The 13,663-nt window shown below is 42.7% G+C and overlaps 1 protein-coding gene across 1 annotated transcript in view; it reads right to left on the reverse strand.

Moving 5' to 3' along the window:
* Positions 1 to 9,215: 9,215 nt before the first annotated feature.
* Chrna9 (cholinergic receptor nicotinic alpha 9 subunit) overlaps positions 9,216 to 13,663 on the reverse strand; it is a 54,585-nt gene continuing 50,137 nt past the window's right edge. The window contains exon 7 of the mRNA XM_048364121.1: positions 9,216 to 10,092. Within this exon, the coding sequence (XP_048220078.1) occupies positions 9,551 to 10,092 (542 nt within the window). The 3' untranslated portion in view covers positions 9,216 to 9,550. The remainder of the gene's footprint in view (positions 10,093 to 13,663) is intronic.

Consider the following 13,663-nt stretch of genomic DNA (forward strand, 5'->3'; position numbering starts at 1 on the left):
TCCAAATGCTGTTCCTTCAAACCCAGTGAAAGCTCAGATTCATTTGTCTCCCTGAAAGTGCTAAATTGTTTTCCAGTTCATATTTCCGAATCACACCATTATCCCTTACTTAGTGTTGTTGTTTTTTCCCCCAAATTCAGACTCCTGCCAAAGCTTTGCACAGTGGATTCTGTGTTTTCCTACGAGCCAGCAGGTGGCCAGATTCCTTTCTTGAGTCTGATTAGTGGAAAACAATAGGAACATGGAATACATTTTTTGGGGGGGCTGGGGGGACCAAAGATCCTTTCTCATTTTGCTGGCATCTGGCAGTAGTGCCCCTGCTTTCTTCAAAGTGCAGTTCTAGTCTTGATTAATACGAATCTCTGGGCTTCCCACCTGTGAGGTGTCCTTCAGTTGTGAACACAAGGCACAAAGTATGTGAAGTAGAACTCTTATTCACTTGTGTTTCTAGGACCTGCATCAGGAAACGTGTGAAGTGGAGGAAATTTAGTGCTATTCCTCTCATCAGCCCCTTCCTCATAGTGACTTACTATAGTTCATTACTTCTCTTCCCTCAGTTGACATAATTGACTACAACTAAGTGTACCCAATGCTTGAGAAATTTTTGATGAAAATTTGTCTTTCCACAGGAACACTCTATGACTTCAGTTCTATTTTTAAAAAATTAAAAAGGAGTTCGAGAATATGCCACTTGTCTTCTATGGGTTCAATTGTGCTCCCCCCGCCCCCACAAAAAAACCCAAACCATATGTGAAAGTCCTAATGCATGTATGATTTTATTTACAAATAGAGTCTCTGAAGAGGGAAACTGGGAGAAAGATGGAAGGGATGACATCGTTCAAAATGACATTGTCCAGCATGTACTCATTACCTGACTTGAAACAGTAACCACTCTGTATAACACCTTTTTTTTTTTTTTTTTTTGGCCAGCCCTGGGGCTTGGACTCAGGGCCTGAGCACTGTCCCTAGCTTCTTCTTGCACAAGGCTAGCACTCTGCCACTTGAGCCACAGCGCCCCTTCTGGCCATTTTGTGTATATGTGGTGCTGGGGAATTGAACCCAGGGCCTCATGTATACGAGGCAAGCACTCTTGCCACTAGGCCATATCCCCAGCCCCTGTATAACACCTTAATAATACCAATTGAATTCTATTTTTTAAAAAAGAGAGAAAAGAAATAGGGTCTCTGCAGATCTGGTGAAAATGAGGTCCTGGTTTGAGGGATGAGGTCTTAATTTAGTGGTTTGGTATCCTTATGGAAGGGAAAAATTTGTTGGTAGAGACACCCTGCGTGGGGGGGCGGGGGGACACCATGTTGGATGGAGGCGAGAGGACTATTAGAGTGTAAGAGCTGTAAACCAGGGCGCGCAAGGCATTGTGGGCAGCAACCAGAAGCCAGGAAGGTAGATGTTCTCCTTGAGAAACTGCAGAAAGAACAGGCCCTGGCCAGCACCTCCCTTTTGACCTTGTAGCCTCAGGAACTGTGAGACAATAAATTGTGGTGGTATGAGCCACTCAGTGGGTGGTAGCTGGTTATAGCCACCCTCGGGCAGAGCCCCATGTGTTGATGGAATGTGAAGATAAATAAGATATGATTATGTCCTAGTAGCCATGATATGGAAAAAGACACAGCTGTGGATATTTTGATTTTTGTTTTTGTTTTTGCATGGTGTTTTTGTCTGTTGCTTGTTTTGTCTTTTGTGCTGATCTTGGGACTTAAACTCAAGGCCTTGAACTGTCCCTGAGCTTTTTGCTCAAGGCAAGAGCTCTACCACATTTTATTCAAAGCTTGCGTTCTACCACAGCTCTACTTCTGGCTGTGTGTGTGTGTGTGTGTGTGTGTGTGTGTGTGTGTGTGTGTGTGTATTAATTTATTGGAGATAAGAATCTCATAGACTGGGCTGGGGATTTGGCCTAGTGGCAAGACAGCTTGCCTCGTATACATGAGGCCCTGGGTTCGATTCCCCAGCACCACATATACAGAAAACGGCCAGAAGTGGCGCTGTGGCTCAAGTGGCAGAGTGCTAGCCTTGAACAAAAGGAAGCCAGGGACAGTGCTCAGGCCCTGAGTCCAAGGCCCAGGACTGGCCAAAAAAAAAAAAAAAAAAAAAGAATCTCATAGACTTTCCTGCTTGGGCTGGCTTCAAACTGTGAGGCTCAGATCTCAGCCTTCTTCCTCTTCCTCTCCTTCTCTTCCTTCTCTTCCTCCTCTCCTCCTCCTCCTCCTCCTCCTCCTCCTCCTCCTCCTCCTCCTCCTCCTCCTCCTCCTCCTCCTCCTCCTCCTCCTCCTCCTCCTCCTCCTCCTCCTCCTCCTCCTCCTCCTCCTCCTCCTCCTCCTTCTCCTCTTTTCTCCTCTTCCTCCTTCTCCTCCTCTTCCTCCTCTTTTCTCCTCCTCCTCCTCCTCCTCCTCTTTTCTCCTCCTCCTCCTCCTCTTCCTCCTCTTTTCTCCTCCTCCTCCTCCTCCTCCTCCGCCTCCTCCTCCTCCTCTTTTTTCCTCCTCCTCCTCCTCTTTCCTCCTCCTCCTCCTCCGCCTCCTCCTCCTCCTCCTCCTCCTCGAACTCAAGGCCTAGGCATTATCCTTTACCTTTTTCATTCAATGCTGGTGCTCTGCCACTTGAGCCACACCTTCACTTTCAGCTTTTTGTTGTTTCTTTGAGATAAGAATCTCAGGGAATAAGCTAGCAACTGGAAGTTCATATAAATGAAGCTTTGCAAAAGAGGTAAGTTTTTAAAATTCCCTTAAAGTTTTTTTTTTATTAATATATAAAACGTTGACTTTCATTGTGACTCCTTCACTGCCTGGCTTGCTTTCTTCTCTCCTCCCCTTACTCTCATGTTAACTTTAATACCCTGGACTTTATTTTTTCCATATTTTTCTCTGTGATTAGGTAGTCATATTCATAAACACATTGTGTTGTCACCATTCACTTGACAGATTATGATCATATAAGTATTTTATGTATCTCTCTTTTATTAACAAAACCCAGAGAAATTCCTATTTCACTCAGTAGGGCCTTAAACCACTCTTTAAAAAATTTTATTGGGCTGGGGATATAGCCTAGTGGCAAGAGTGCCTGCCTCGGATACACGAGGCCCTAGGTTCGATTCCCCAGCACCACATATACAGAAAACGGCCAGAAGCGGCGCTGTGGCTCAAGTGGCAGAGTGCTAGCCTTGAGCGGGAAGAAGCCAGGGACAGTGCTCAGGCCCTGAGTCCAAGGCCCAGGACTGGCCAAAAAAAAAAAAAAAAATTTATTGTCATAGTGATGTACAGAGGTGTTACAGTTACATATGTAAGGTAATGAGTACACTTCTTGTCAAACTTATTACCTCTTCCCTCATTTTTCTCCCACCTTCCCTCCTCCTCAATTCCCCTTACCCTGAGTTGTACAGTTTGTTTACAACATATTATCTTGTAAGTATTGCTGTTGCATTGGTTCGCCTTTTACCCTTTGTCTCGCCATTTTGATGTTCCCCTTCCATTTCCTAATTCAGACAAACATATATACAATACCCAGGGTACCAAAATCAAATACAGTGACAACAGGGGCTAAACCATAGGGAAGATAAACAAAAGAAAAAAGAAATAATTTCACATAGTACGTTAAAAATAACAAAAACAATGATAAATCACTTGTTTTCATATTTTGGAGTTCATTTCATAAACTACTCTTTTTAATGACCATGTAATAGTCCACCCTATAAATCTACTATACTGCTGTTTCTATTTCTACAAGCCAGATATCCAGAAAAGGGATTTCTATGGCAAAGGATAGATTTTTAATAATTTAAAATGTTAGGCTACTTTCAAAAAGAATGTTTTTCATATTTTCCCTAGTGGGGTATGAGAGTAATCCTCACTTCTCTGCTCTTCCTAACTGCCAGAATGTCATTTAAGTTCTTTGCCAGCCAGCTGAGTGTTTTTTTTTAAAGTCACATTCCATTGTTTTGCATTTCCTGGACTCTTGTGTCCTTTAGGGAACTGTGTGGTTTTAATTGTTTTGTTTTAGTCATTAGTGAGATTTTGTTTGTTTTTGCCAGTCCTGGGGCTTGAACACAGGGCCTGAGCACTGTCCCTGGCTTCTTTTTGCTCAAGGCTAACACTCTGCCACTTGAGCCACAATGCCACTTCTGGCCTTTTCTATATATGTGGTGCTGAGGAATCGAACCCGGGGCTTCATGTGTACAAGGCAAGCACCCTTGCCATTAGGCCATATTCCCAGCCCCAAGTTTTTGTGGGTTTTTTTCTAAATTATCTTCTCATATTTTTTTGAATGATTTTTTTAATTAATTGAACATAATTTTTTTTTACAAGGTGTTGTACAAAGAGGGTGCAGTTACATAGTAGGGCAGTGTGTACATTTCTTGTGATATCTTACAACCTGTTTTTCTATCCCTTGTCTAGGTCAGGTAGACATATATGCAATACACAATGTATCAAGAACATATACAGTATTCACAGACTTGGTCTCTACTGTCTCTCCGTCTCCCTTTGTTAACAGTCATATATCAGGGAGATCATGCCCCTTTGTTTTCTGTGTTCTAGGCTTGTCTCACTCAACATTATTTGTTCGAGTTCTGACCATTTCCCTGCGAATAACAATATTTCACCATTCCTAATCGCTATGTAGTATTCCATTGTGTATAAGTACCATATTTTTTGGATCCATTCGTCTGTGGAGGGGCATCTGGGTTGTTTCCATATTTTGGCTATTGTGAATTGTGCCATGATAAACATGGAAGTACAAATGTCTTTTTTATATCTTGGGGTTTGCTGTTTAGGAGATGCCTAGGAGTGGTATGGCTGGGTCATAGGGTAGGTCTATATTGAGCTTTTTGTGAAACCTCCATACTCATATTTTTAATTGTTCTTAAATGGGTAGTATGTTCTTTTTATGTAGTTGTTTACTCTCAGTGCTTAGGAATATTTATAATATTGGTTGTATTAATGATACATTCCAGTGTATTATTTCTCGTTTAATTCTTTTTGTGGTTGTTTTTTTTTCTGCCAGTCCTGGAGCTTGAACTCAGGGCCTGAACACTGTTCCTGGCTTTCTTTTGCTCAAGGCTAGCACTCTACCACTTGAGCCACAGGGCCACTTCTGGCTTTTTCTATATATGTGGTACTGAGGACTCAAACCCAGGACTTCATGCATGCTAGACAAGCACTCTACCACTAAGCCACATTCCCAGCCCCTCATTTAATTCTTTATCAACTAGTTTCATTCCATCTTTTGTCACACAACATTGGGGGCACAGTATAATATAGCAAATAGATTTGTCTTTTGTTTTTAGCTTTTGGTTTCTAGTTTGGGCTTGGTTTTTAAATTTTTCTTACTTTTTGAGACCGGGTCTCACTATATAGCGCAGGCTGTCCTTAAATTCACAATCTTCTTTTTTCCATCTCCCAAGTACTGGAATTACAAGCATGAACTACCATCTGTTAGTTTCTCTCTCTCTCTCTCTCTCTCTCTCTCTCTCTCTCTCTCTCTGTGTGTGTGTGTGTGTGTGTGTGTGTGTGTGTGTGTGAATTGATTGGTTTTTGCTTGCTTGTTTTGTGTTTTGTTTTGCAGTGTTGGGGTTCCAACCCAGGCCCCTAGCTACGCTCAGCAAGTTCTCTACTGCTATGTCACAGTTCTTCATCAGGCAATTTCCTCTGGCACTACATGCTATCTCCTAGATTTTCTCACAGAATTTGTATTTTCACTTTGGTTTTTACACTTAAGTCTTTAGCCAGTTTCAAGTTAATTTTTGCATATTATATAACCCAAAGGCCTGATTTGATTTGACTTTTTTGGATTTGTAATTTTCCTCAAACAAAACAACTCCCACTTTTCTATATTACCTTTCTACATCAGCTGACATTAATTTCTAACTTGTCTCTTCATTCTGCTAAATTTTTGTTTGTTTGTTCTTAGCCCAATTCCAATTCCAATTCGATCTGCTTACCATGACCTTCAATATTCTCTCAAGCAAGAGCCCTCACAATCTTCTCATGTGTTTTCTTTGGCTCTGGGTATTCATTTGTCCACACATAATGTCAAGATTCAAGGTCTCGGGTGAAGGAAGTGTCTAGCTAAGCCAGAGTTACGTGTCCCACTGCAAACCAGCTCTGTCTCCTTCCTTTCTAACCATCAAACACCAAGAATCTATGTCTATATCCCCGTCCATGAGGGAGACCCTGACTGCCCAGGGCGCTCAGACCCTCAGAGAGGAGGTCCAGTCAGAGGAGATAGTTCCTTTCCAGGAAAGAAAACAACTGATGCTACAGGGGTGAGCACAAGGACATTTCTTCCTATTGGAAAAGAACACACACACATACACACACACACACACACACACACACACACACACACTTCTCATCTTTTATATTAAGGAATTTTGTGTTTTATCGTGTTGGCATTTAGTTTGTTATTTGACATTTTTAAGCAGAAGAATTACAAGAAGAGTGGCATTGGTGAGGAAGTTGGGATCAAGGGGACAGAAAGTGGAAATAGGAAACCCACTTAGAATACTACTACTGTCCAGGCAGAGAGAGCAAAAACTAGAAACAAGGCCCTGTCTGAAGACAATCAAATATTTAACAGTAAGAAATATTTAACAGGTAAAATGGGCAGGATCATCGTCTGGTTTGACATGATCTTGGATAAGAATTAAGAATGATTTAAGTGCCTGATTTCTAGCCTGGATAATGAAGCTGATGGTGAATCACTAAACAACAGCAGCACTGCTTTAGGAGGCAGTATCAATTGTAAACTTAGTTTGGGCCACAATGAATGTGATTTCGTGTGAAGTGGCGACGACATGTCTGAGTGGGCGATAGTAGGGTTTGGAACTTGATCTACTGATTCAGAATGAACAAATGATTTGGACAATTGTCAGGAGGGGTGAGGGGAATAACCACCATGAAAGCTGGGAGGGCATCACCAAGATACCAATACTTACCAAAAAAGGAAACACTGGAGCCAGCCTGGGTATCACTTAAGAAGCAAAAAGAACACATGGTATCTCCATCAAAGACCTGGATTCCATCTGCAGCAACACACATGTGTGTGCACACACACAGACAGCATGCGAGAACACAGAGAAGCATTTGTAGAAGGAGGAAGTGACCCGCTGTATCTCAGGCAGCAGAGGTTTCTGGTGGGCTTGGCACACCAACACCTTCCCTAGACTGCTTGCCTTTGGTATACAGTAAGCCCAGGGAGGAGTGTGGGGGAAAGAAGGGGTCAGATATACTCCCCCAAGTCCTTAACTGCTGGGTCAGTGGCCTAGATTCAGTTAGAGCTCATTGTCCCTTGTCCTGGCGTCAGGTCACCATGCCCTCCCACTCCCGCTCAGGCCCCTGAGGGGTAAGAGCTGTGCTTTGCCAAGCCTGCCTATGGCTTCCTTCCCTGTGTTTATCTATGACCTTAGTTAAACCTTGCTAGAACCCCAGATGGTATCCTGAGGAGCCTTGGCTGAAAAGACCACAGAGGTAGGAACACAAAGGCCAGGGGCTTTTATTTTATAAAGCTGGAGGAAAGCTTAGGAAGTCTTACCAGCCAGGTCATATTTCAAAAGGTGTAACCCGAGAGGAGGAAGATGGAGGCTTCTTGCTGGACCTGGAGGCAGTGTAAGTGACCAGAGCCATTGCTTCACACAGCCCAGAACCTGTGTTTCCAGTTTGCCTGTCCATTTGCCAGGGTTGCCTGTGGCTATATTGGCAAGGCCAAGCCCTCAGCTGATGGAAAAGAGACACCCAGGAGAAAGAGCAAAGGTCAGGACCTCAAGAAACGCACCAATATCTCAGGACACCCAGAAGCCATGTGGGTTGTGGCTTTTCCAAATTTACAAGGGTCTGAATAACCAGGACCTGCTTACCTTGCTAGGATCCCTCTCTCCCTCCTTCCCTCCTCTCCTCCCCTCCTCCTCCTCTCTGTCTCTCTGTCTCTGTCTCTGTCTCTCTCTCTGTCTCTGTCTGTCTGTCTCTCTCTCTCTCTCTCTCTTTCTCTTTCTGTGCTGGAGTTTAAACTCAAGGCTTCCTTAGGCAAGCATACCTTGAGCCATACCTCCAGCCCCATTTGCTTTAGTTTGTTTTTCAGATAGGGTCATACTAATCTCTCCCAGGCTAGCCTTGACCTTGATCCTTCCACTTCCTCCTCAGGCATAGCTAGGATTAAGTTGTGTGCCACTGTGCCCAGCCCCAGGTTTGACTCTTACATCTCTTGAGTCATGGATTTGATTGTGCTGCTCTGTCTTGCAGGCCTCTTTTCTCTTTTGCAAATTGTAGTAAGTCTTTTCCTGCTTGTGAGTTTCCTCCACTCTAAGAAGGCCAATTCCTCCTTATCCTTGCATCTCCTTTGAACACCATTCCCTCAGCTGGCCATATGGAACTGAGCACCAACTCCCGTCTATGCTTGCTTTGTGACCATATATGGTTTCCATTTTCTTGTTCCTTCCATCTTGGGTGTCAAACCTTCATTATCATATTGCAACAGATCCCTGCTTCCTTTCTTTTTTCAACAATAAATATTGTCACCTATAGTCTTATTTTTGAAACACAAATCTGATTCTACCACTTCCTTGCTTAAAATCCGTGTCTTAGCTAGATGCTGGTGGCTCACGCCTGTAATCCTAGCTACTCAGGAGGCTGAGATCTGAGAATCCCTATTCAAAGCCAGTCTGGGCCGGAAGGTCCATGAGACTCTTATCTCCATTAAACTACCAGAAAACCAGAAGTGGTGCTGTGGCTCCATTGGTAGAGTGCTAGCCTTGAGCTGAAGAGCTCAGGAACAACATCCAGGCCTAGAGTTCAAACCCCATGACTGACCAAAACAAAACCTGTGTCTCTCAGAGATCTCTCTAATTGAAATACAATTTTTTGTACTCAACAAAACCTGCTCAGTCTAGCTCTAGACAAATCTATCTTGAGATCTAAGAAATCTAAAATATGGAAAAGTTATATACACTATTTGATAGTTCTGTGCTAGCATAATGTTTTGCCGGGTGCTGGTGGCTTGTGCCTATAATCCTACTTACTCATGAGACTGAGATCTTGAAGATCACAGTTCAAAGCCAGCCTGGACAGGAAAGAGAGACTAATCTCCAATTAACTACCAAAAAAGGTAAAAGTGGAGTTGTGGTTCAAGTGGTAGAACACTAACCTTGAACAAAGGTCAGGAACAGTGCTCAGGCCCTGAGTTCAAGCTCCAAGACTGGTACCCACATACAAAAAAGAAAAAAAAACAAAAAGCATGTGTTGAGGCTGGCAGCAGGTCCAAGTGTTAGAATGCTTTCCCAGCAAGCACAGGGCCTTGAGTTCAAACCCCAGCATCACCAAACACAAAATACAAGCCTGCATTAATACAAACTGAAGGAAAATGCACAAGGCCCCAAGTTCAAACTCCAATACTGCCAGAAAGATAAATAAAAATATTGATTTCAAAGGGAAAATAAAAAGCTCAAACAACAGAACCTTCTAAGTTCTGTGTGAAAAACAACCTAGCTGGAAAGAACATTGGAGGAGACCAAAGACATGTTCTTGATTCCTCCCCAAATATCACACGCTTACTAATCTGCTCTTGCTATGATCAAAATAGTCATCACAAACACCATGATGAAAAAAACCCACATGAAGAACCGGTCTATGACTTTTGCCACCTTCTTCCATTCACTGCCTCTGGAATGGGTGGCCTTGTGGTCTTTGAGGCACTTGGCAATGTACTCAATGTTTCTCGTAAGCCCCTCAAACCTCGGACAGAAGCCGTCACGATCCTGCAGGGTCTCACCCTGGCATCCGAGGTCATTCTTTAAGAGTTTGTTCCTTTCTTTCTTTCTGGAAAGATCTTTGTCCCTCACTGTGTTGAGGTTCGACTCTGGGAGTTGGCTGGAGACCTTGGTGAGGTGGTCGGGCTCCTGGGGGTGGCGTGGTCTAAGGCAGTTCTCACCCACATCGTACACAAACAGGATCCTGGCCATATGCTTCAAGATGACCACCCTAGCCCAGTGTGGCACGGGCCGGGCCTCCGCCCCGCAGAAGTGGATGTTCATCACCATGATGGTGAGCGCGGTGGAGGCTGTGATCAACGCCATGGTGGCTATGTAGTATTTGCCTGGAATGAAAGGAATGACAGCTGTTAGTTGTAACATGCTCCTTCTTCATTGAAAAGGAACATCTTTTCTAAGGAAGGGGTCTACTCTGTGGTCTCTAGGGTAGACTTGAACTCAGGGCCTGGGCTCTGTTGTCCCTGAACCACAGTTCCACTTCCAGCTTCGCTGGTACTTAATTGGAGGTAAGAGTCTTGTGGACTTTTCTGCCTGGGCTGGCTTTGAACTGTGATCCTCAGACCTCAGCCTCCTGAGTAATGAGGATTACAGGCATGAGGCACCAGTGCCCAGCTTCTAGGGTTGATTTTGAATCAGACTTTCTGGGTCTCATTTTGTCAACCACGTGACATATAACCTAGCGCAAGACACACAGTCTTGCCCAGCCTCAGTTCACTGTTCTGGAAAATGAGTATTCTAATTGTATCTATCTCACCAAAGTATGTGAGGCTTAACAGAGATCATGCATGTAAAGTTCTCAGCACAGACTTTGGTTGAATGTTTTTTGCAAATGTTCATCAGATAATGGAGAAAAAAAAAGTTTCCTCTCTCAACAACAGTTAATGAACTCAGCCCAGTTCTTAAAACTGTCTTTCGACCTTGTTAATATGGAAGAGAGTTACTAGTGGATGAGGAAGGAAGCACTATGGCATTGTCTTTAAAGTGCAATTGTCTTTAAGCAACTGATTACTAAAAATAAGGGAAGTGGAGGAATTAAATAAAGGCACAGATTTATGAAATCCAGAATGAGAAACTAAGAAGATGAATAAAAACAAAGACAATTTTTTGAGAAAAAACTAATAAAGCTGTCCACGGTGGCTTAGATAGAGGTAGGAAGATCGTTTGAGTCCAGGAGTTTGAAGACAGCCTGGACCACATCGCAAGAAGAAGGAGCTAAAAGAGAAGGAGGAGAATGGCAAAGAATGCAAAAGAATATAGTAAAAAGATAAAATAATACAAATATCTTATGTTAACATACTTAATAATCTAGATGGCATTTCTAGAAAAATTAGATATCAAAATTAATGCAAGAAGACAGGACACTAGAAATGGGAGCCAATAAAATACTACCTCTTTCCACATAAAAAGGCTCTAAGCTCAAAAGAAATAATAATTGAGTTTTATCAAACCTTCAAGAGACAGAAATCCATATTTTATAAAGTTCCAGAAATAGAAAAAAGATAACTTCATTTTACAAAAATCATTTTAGCATTGATTCTATATTTTGCTTATAGCCATGCTTGAGAAAGCTGTAGAACTATTTCCTGACAGAATCCTATATTGTCTTTAGATATATTATGTCAAAGGAGGTCCAAGAATACAAAAATTTCAATACCGGAAACCTTTGCTGTAATTTAGTACACTAATGAGTGGAAAGCAAAGTCTTTATCTTATAAGTACCGATTGCACCGCTGGAGCTCCAAGAGAAATCGTTATCTTAACAGATGAAGGCAACGTATTTGATAATGTTTATTATCCATTAATATTTGTTGAAAACCTCTAGGTTAACTTTAAAAAAAGATTGGGAATCCTTAATAAGCTAAGGAGCATGGGTCAAAGACATGATTCAAATGCTACAACTTAATACAGAAAACTTAAACATGCTTCTAAAAAATGGTGTCATAGGGCTGGGAATATGGCCTAATGATAGAGTGCTCGCCTCATATGCATGAAGCTCTGGGTTCGATTCCTCAGCACCACATATAGAAAAAGCTGGAAGTGGTACTGTGGCTCAAGTGGTATAGTGCTAGCCTTGAGCAAAAAGAAGCCAGGGACAGTGCTCCAGCCCTGAGTTCAAACCCCAGGACTGGCAAAAAAGCAGCAAAAACAAAAATGGTGTCATAGATGCTACAAATAACACATCAGACTTCTTGACATTTTCAAGATATCTGCATATGCTAAGAAGACAAAAATTCATGTTATCACAAACATAACAAGTAATGCTCACACAATTTCTCTGACCCATTTCTCTTTAGAAGTCATGAACCTTGCTGTAGAATTTCACTGGGACTTGCCAGAGTTCCTGCTTCAAACACTCAAATAGGCAGTGATTGGATGGCATTGCTGCCAATCATTTCTGCCACAAGAAATAAAATAATGTAACATATCTCTTTCTCTTTACTAATTGGAAGGAAAACCTTCTGTGTCTATTTCTCAGAAAGGGGTGTGTGTGTGTGTGTGTGTGTGTGTGTGTGTGTGTGTGTGTGTGTGTTGCCAGGCATGACATAAAGTATGGCAATGTTGAAATATTGAATAATTGGAATTTTTTTTGCCAGTCCTGGGCTTGAACTCAGGGCCTGAGCACTGTCCTTGGTTTCTTTTTGCTCAAGGCTAGCACTCTACCACTTGAGCCATAGTGCCACTTCTGGCTTTTTTTTTTTTACATACGTAGTGCTGATAAATTGAACCCAGGGCTTCATGCATGGTAAGCAAGCACTCTACCCTACCACTAGGTCACATACCTAGCCCTATAATTGGATTTTTTTTTTTTTTTTGGCCAGTTCTGGGCCTTGGACTGAGAGCCTGAGCACTGTCCCTGGTTTCTTTTTGCTCAAGGCTGACACTCTGCCACATGAGCCACACACAGCGCCACTTCTGGCCTTTTTTATATATTTGGTGCTGAGAAATCAAACCCTGGGCTTCATGTACACAAGGCAAGCACTCTTGCCACTAGGCCGTATTCCCAGCCCCATAATTGGATTTTGTAGAGAACAAAAGATCATGCAATATGAATTTGATGTTGGTCTTTAATCCTTTAGCGTTCTGTAATGTCTCCCATTGTTTATTTTAAGGAAATAAGAACAGGATTCTAAGTATCTATTCCAGCAGCAAGTCAAGACCACGGTGTTGTAGTGGAGGGGTTTCCTTAATGAGAGGACATTGGTGTTGAAGATGATAAGAGAGCTCAGATGGAAGTAGCTAAAGACACAGGGAGGCAGAGATGGTCATTGCCATCTGCATTCACTTGGAAGAACATTTCACTATTGCTGATTTGTGTGTGTGTATGTGTGTGTGTGTGTGCATGTGTGAGTGCGTGCACACGCCAGTCCTGGGGCTTGAACTCAGGACTTATACACTGTCCTTGAGCTTTTTTGCTCAAGGCTAGTGCTCTATCACTTGAGCCACAACTTCACTTCTGGCTTGTTTTTACCAGTCCTGGGGCTTGAACTCAGGGCCTGGGCACTGTCCCTGAGTTTCTTTTTGCTCAACACTAGCACTTGAACCACAGTGCCACATTTGGCTTTTTCTGTTTATGTGGTACTGAGGAATCAAGCTTTGTGCATGCTAGGCAAGCACTCTATTGCTAAGCCACATTCCTAGCCCAACATTTCTGGCTTTTTTTGTGGTTAGTTAGAAAAAAGGGTCTCTGGAACTTTCCTTCCCAGGGGACTTTGAATCACGATCCTCAGATCTCAGCCTTCTGAACACCGGTGTGAGCCACTGGTACCCAGCTATTGCTGAGTTTCTTTTGTTGTTTGTTTGTTTGCTTATGTATTTGTTTTAGAACCACTAATGATCCCTAAAACTTGGTCAACATTGCATAAACCAAACTCTGGGTGAAGAAACCTACCTTCTAAA

This window comes from Perognathus longimembris, chromosome 16 (genome assembly GCF_023159225.1).
Source record: "Perognathus longimembris pacificus isolate PPM17 chromosome 16, ASM2315922v1, whole genome shotgun sequence".
Taxonomy (NCBI): Eukaryota; Metazoa; Chordata; class Mammalia; order Rodentia; family Heteromyidae; genus Perognathus; species Perognathus longimembris.